This window comes from Pezoporus wallicus, unplaced genomic scaffold (genome assembly GCF_028554395.1).
Source record: "Pezoporus wallicus isolate ANWC-B61680 ecotype Strahan unplaced genomic scaffold, APGP_CSIRO_Pwel_v1 contig_6464, whole genome shotgun sequence".
NCBI lineage: Eukaryota > Metazoa > Chordata > Aves > Psittaciformes > Psittacidae > Pezoporus > Pezoporus wallicus.
This window is the reverse complement of record NW_026642130.1, coordinates 2,446,767-2,452,696: the sequence shown is the minus strand read 5'-3', so window position 1 is coordinate 2,452,696 and position 5,930 is coordinate 2,446,767. Positions and strand designations below refer to the sequence as shown.

Sequence of the window (5,930 nt, the reverse complement as noted above, 5' to 3'; positions counted from 1 at the left end):
GGGGGGAAGGTAAATAAATGGCTTTGTGGTACTTAGTTGCTAGCTGGCCTTAAAACACAACACCAATATAAGTTGTTCTCTATCTATTATCTCTTATGCTTCCTCTTAGAGTGGCAGGTGGGGGTTAAAAAAGCAAAGCTGACATCCATTGCTGCGAAATTACAGGATGAACAGCTTCTGGAGGGAAAAGAACTGGCATAAATTGTTGCATTATTTTAAAGGAAAGATAATAGCACTACATCTTTCCTGGGATGCCCCCAAGCATCTTCCAGAAGCCAGAATGTTACGTCTCAGACGCTGATGTTTTAATGGATGGTGGACATTTGGGCTTTTAGCTATTTCTATTTCTCTTGCCCCAGGAAAAGTTTTCTGCATAGTAAGAAAAAAAGGATTTTGGCAGCTGAACACATTCTCACAGAAGGAAGCTGAGTTTTTCCACCCATCATATCTCTTGGTAATGGAGGGTAAGGCCTTCAGTCCATGTCTGTCTAGCCCTGGACATCGTATGTCTCAGAAAAGCTCAAGTTAAGGAGCAGATGGCACTATAAATTGTTGCCCTCTGTGGTCTGTATGTCAAAACCCAGGTAGGATCATCACCCTCAGCCCATGCAACAAAAACCCATGTTTCAGTGATGCAAATGCTAAGCAACAACAATTTATTCGAAACAGGAGAGAAAGCAATGAAGAATACATTTGGATTTACTTTACATCATAAAGCTTTTTTTGGATTAAAAATAAAAGGTGCATGAGGCTTCGTAGCAGGATTCAGTGGTTTTGGCAGTAAGGTGTTCAAACGAAATGCCGAGGTTTAGAAGGAATTCTCATCACTCTTGAATGGGTGGTCCATGAAGTTTTTATATATCCCATGGCCTGCACAAAGAAACATTAATAAAATTAGGTTCTCTTTCTGCTTGTATTCCCTCCTTACTTGCTCTCAGTCCATGCATATTTTCCTCTTGGGTATAAGTACTTTCCAAAATACATAATGTTGTGTGTAGCTGTGCTGGGGCAGCCCTGTGCACTCATCCCTGTGAGTAAGGAGAGGGTTCTCCTATCATTTCAGGGAAAGCAGGGAATTAAATTGGTATCCCTTTGTACTGGGGTGAATGCATTCATTCCTGAGTGAAAATAGAATGCTACATTTCATGTGATAATTTCTTTTTACCCCACTGTTGCACATTTTGCACACATTTGATGACACTCAGATACTTGTGCTCAGCCTGCACTGTGGCTGAATTACCCTCTGTTTCCCATAGGGCACAGCAGTCCAGTTCTGCAAATACCAAACCCTGGTATTTTCCTCTGGCACAGGAGCTGAAAAGGGTTACACAGAGATGTGACAGCACAAGGCTGACATCTCCAGCTGTACTTTATCACTCTCGCTGGGGCAGACCATGGTGCAGTTCTTGGGAGAAAGAGAACCATGCATCTCCGCCTACGTCAAGGCCTGACTGTCCTCATAGCATGTTAGGTGTTTTTCCTCACTGAGTAATTTGAATGTTTCTTAGCACCTTGCAGTTAGAGACACAGGTAAAAGAGATTTGTCTGCTCATCCTGCAGATAAGTCTTGGTGAATGTCAAACTCACGATTTGCAGCAGGAACGGAACCCAAAGCAGCTTCCAACTTTAACCAGATGGATGGGGCATCTTCCAAAGTAACAGGACCCTTTTCTACAGAGAAACATGTCCCGCTGTGGTGAAGACAAACCTGCAACAATAAGAAAAGATTTCCTTTCCTCTCATCCTGCAGGGCAGGGAAATGTAGTCATAATGCCGGAGGGTTTCCCATTCATTGAGCTGCCTTCACCACCAACTTGCCTAAAGACTGTTGCCTGGATTTGGCCGTGTTGAAAGGCTGTGTTTACAAAGTGAGTAAAGAGGTGAGTTTACAAAGCAGATCTACCCCTTGTGGAGGTGGGATCATAAGGTCACAGTGCATCTAAATGAATGGCCCTTAAGTCTAGGTGGAGAATGATACAGACTCATGATCCTTTCTTTACCTTATAGGAAAGGGTCATGGTTCAAGAGGCTTTAGTACCAGCTTGTATCCCAGAATACTTGGTCAGGCTTTGTTTTCATCTGCATACACACTGCTGAGTGTGCTATTATCCGAAGATCATGGCCATCACAGACACCATGTCAGGCATCTTTCACTGGGCTACTTAACATGGTCTTTTTAGGGAGGTAGCAGAAGTGAAAAAACACTTTCATTCAGAAGTCATTTCTCCACGTTTGAAAGAGGTTTTATAAGAGAGCACAGGCACTGAACTGTGTGATAACTCCTGCTCAGTTTTGAGCAATTTTAACTGGTAGTGGTGCAAATGTGCTGGGGAGTTTACTTCAGGTACACAAAAATCCCCTTCTAGCATCTTTTTTTCATCTTACCTGGAGAAACTTGAAGTGCCAAGAACAGGAGAGATAAGAGCAGGTAAAGGATCTTCATGACTGCAGATTTGCTGTGTCACTGCAGGGAGAAGGAGCAAGAAAGACATATGACAGGCAGTCCCCTGGGATCCACAGTCTTCTGAAGTGTATAAATACTGTATTAATCAAGATGGCATTTATATTACCTATTTGAAAAATTACCAGTAAGACCCATATGATACCATGACTGCTGTGTGAGCATTTCTGGGAAAAAGTAAATATATATGGGGCAACATACTCTAGGGATATGTGATCATTAAATCATTATAATTGTTTGATTACTCAGATTTCTTTCACACTTTGCAAATAGTCCTAGCCCAAATGTAGTCATTATTTAAATTTAGGGTTTTTTTTTAATCTAAGTGTTGTTTATAATAAGCAACACTAGCCAAAAAGAGGCATTTATACAGTCCCATTTGCAAACTTCAGGAAAAAAAAAAGCAGTATTAAAAGTTATCAAGAAATAGCAGCTAAAATCAACTCGCTCAGAATCTTCAGTCTTCATCTATAGGCAGCAATTCTAGAATGGAAATGTACAATCAAATCAGTTCCTATTTGACAAATGAAATTTGAAAAGCAACATGAAATAGAAAATTAATAATTGAACTGATACCTGCAAAATGGGATAGGACAGTCAAGAAGTGGGCTTATGGATAAAGAAGTAGTTAATGTCATATAACTTAGCATTAGAGTATCTTCTGCTCTATCACAAATTATGTTCTCTTAAGCAAGGAAAGGAAACAAGGTTGTGCTGAAATGTCATATTTCAGCAAGTGGAATGGCAGAGGGTGACCCCAACCAGCTTTGAAATTAGTATTAAAAGTTTATACAAATTTCTATGTATTTGAAAATATCAGGACAAAGAAGCAGGCAAAGTCAACAATTCTGAAAAAGTAATAAAGTTCTTAACATAGAGACATAAAGAATATACACTGGACAGACCTCCCTACAGCAACCTGACCCAGACAGATTTTTTCCTAGGAGTTTTAAAGTAGAGTATTGTTATCAAAGTATTTTAAGTATTAGCACATATTTGAATTACTTATTCAACCTGAGCAATTTCTGGAAAATTTAGATTAACTTTTTTAGTAACCTACAGATTTAGGTTAATAGTGCAGAGGTTTGGGGGTTTTGTGGGTTATTGGGTTTTCTTTTGGGTTTTGGGTTTGTTTTTTGTTTGTTTGTTTTTTTAAGAAAAGTCTACAGCAGACATTGAAAGAAAGAGTGAAAAGAAGTGGGAAGTTACCAGGTATCAGGTGAGCCCAGAAGCCAGTGAAGACCTGCTCTTGGTTCCTTCCCTCCAGAGGAATTTGGCTGTGGGCATGAGACCCTCCTTTATAATGTGTTTCCTAAGGGAAGTGACAGCTGCTTTCTCTTCTCAGCAGGTGCACATTGAGCCAATCAAAAAATTGCCCATTTTTTTTGTGACTTTCAATCCAACCAGAATCAAGCTGATTTCCATTTCCCAGTGAAAAGGCAGGGTTTCTGTCTGAACCTATTGAAGCTTCTTCAAAATCCCAGGTTATTCATGCAATGCCTCTTGTGACACTCCGGTTTGTGTAAGATACGTTAAGCCACCTTGGTATGTGTCAAACATCTTGGGATGTACGTTGAACTGTTCCTTCTTGGGAGCAACATAAGGCATTGCAGTACAAAACATCTGCATGCTCTCTGCACTCCCAGCTAGTTTATTTCCTGGATACATGAATAATGGTTATATGAAGCTAAACCAAACATCCATTGGTTTAGTGGCCAGCTGAGCATCTCTGCTTTTTCTGTCCTGGGAAGTAGCAAATAAATATTCCATTTTCATCTCTCTATATCACTACTGATGCTGTGGTCTTCTCTTGCAGTCTCCCTTGATTGTCTATTTTCCCACAATCAAAAGCAGAATTCTGTCAGCCACACCTAGCAGACAAGTCTTCTAACGGGTCAGCTATTTCAATGGATCATTCCTGTTGTACATTTATCTTATTTATTTCAGTTCTGTTATGCCCTTTGGGGAATATGCTGGCTAGAATTACATGTAATCTCCAAAATGCATCTTGGATTTGTACAGTGCCTAATCATAATTATTCTTTTAGTTTCAGCTCCCTTTCCCTGACTCAATTCCTACCATTTGCCTTGCCTTTTTGTTCACAGGTGAACAGTGACATTTCCAAAGTGATATCCACAGTGAAGTCTTAAATTGCATTAGTACAGTTTTGAAGTAACCCCATGATGGTCCCTTGTGGCTTCATGCTGGTTTGGTTTGCAGAGGGGTTTTTGAGTGTGCAAACTAGATTCCTTAGCAGGAAAGAGGACCAGTATTTTTGCTTTGAATGTACTCTGAAGGTAGTCTGAAGGCACTCCAATACCTACTGTGGCATGAATCAACGTGTGGGCTATACCACCTTGAGGTCCTATAGTGTATATATAACATTTCTTTTGGAAACCTAGAGGGTTTGGACTGTAGGATCAGCCACCTGAGGAGAGGCTGAAGGACCTGTCTTTGTTCAGCTTGAGCATGGTTAAAGGTAATGTTCACAACTACCTAATCCACACTCTTCTCAGAGGTACACAGTGGAAGGATGAGGTAACAGAGGCAAATCACAATGAGAGAAATTCCAAGTAGGTATGAGGAAAAAAAGCCCTCTCACAATGAGGGTTGTCAGAAACTGGAATAGGAGCCTGAAGAATTTATGGAGTCTTGATCCTCATAGAGATATTCAAACTCTAAGCAGCCTGGCATATCATTGAAACTGGCTCTGTCTGAAGGGATGGATGGACTGGGTGGTCTCCAAACAGCCATTCCAACTCAGATTGTTTTGTGGTTTATTTAATAGCAAAACCCAAGTCAAAATGAATCAATAAATGGATTCAATGAAAATTTGAGGAGCCTCAGCACAATCTCTAACGTCTAGTGATCCTTTCCTACTTACTGATCTTCCATTGCACCAAGTTACTTGCTGACATACACCGTAACTATCCAATGTCACTAACACTAAATACTTTTTCAAATCATGTTTTACTTTATAAGTCACTCCAGTCAAAAAACATTGTTCATGAATACTTTAATACAACACCTGAAGTACATCATAATAGGTTATGATATGTTTGCTATTTTGAATGACTAATTGACCAAGATCTCTGCAAATGACACCACATCTTACAGATCATTTACTATCAAAACTAAACTGAAATACTTAAATTCCTTTCTGGTTCCTCAGTTTAATTACTAGTGATATGATTGTTTCAACGTTTTGACATTAATTTCTTAACTATACAGAAGTGTTCATGTGTGCATACATGCACAGACACACATAGCTATAGATGCAAGTGAAAACACGCCTACAAATGATTTCTCTCAAATGCATACCCTGGTAATTGGGATAACTTTTTATTTTCTGTGTATTTTTATCAGTGAACTCTTTTCTTTTTCACTAGGAAAAAAGTGATGCTTAAATATCTGGTGTCTTCATGAGGTTCTGGCCATAAAGCAGAAAGCTGAGGGAATAAAATTGCAA

At 39.6% G+C, this 5,930-nt stretch overlaps 1 protein-coding gene across 1 annotated transcript; it reads right to left on the bottom strand.

Annotated features, from left to right (window-relative positions):
• Window positions 1–624: 624 nt before the first annotated feature.
• Window positions 625–3,823, bottom strand: LOC130609072 (antimicrobial peptide THP2-like). The gene is made up of 4 exons (XM_057427668.1): window positions 3,671–3,823; window positions 2,386–2,464; window positions 1,588–1,708; window positions 625–870 (listed from the first exon to the last, which is right to left on the bottom strand). Exons 2-4 carry the CDS (start codon window positions 2,441–2,443, stop codon window positions 855–857), a joined length of 195 nt encoding a protein of 64 aa, XP_057283651.1. The 5' UTR covers window positions 2,444–2,464; window positions 3,671–3,823; the 3' UTR covers window positions 625–854.
• Window positions 3,824–5,930: the final 2,107 nt, after the last annotated feature.

Bases quoted from the DNA above. Each gene is read 5' to 3' on its own strand.
- LOC130609072 (XM_057427668.1), bottom strand. From the start codon at position 2,443: ATGAAGATCCTTTACCTGCTCTTATCTCTCCTGTTCTTGGCACTTCAA. The intron at 1,709-2,385 runs GTAAGATGAAAA...TTATTGTTGCAG, and splicing joins GGCACTTCAAGTTTCTCCAG to GTTTGTCTTCACCACAGCGG.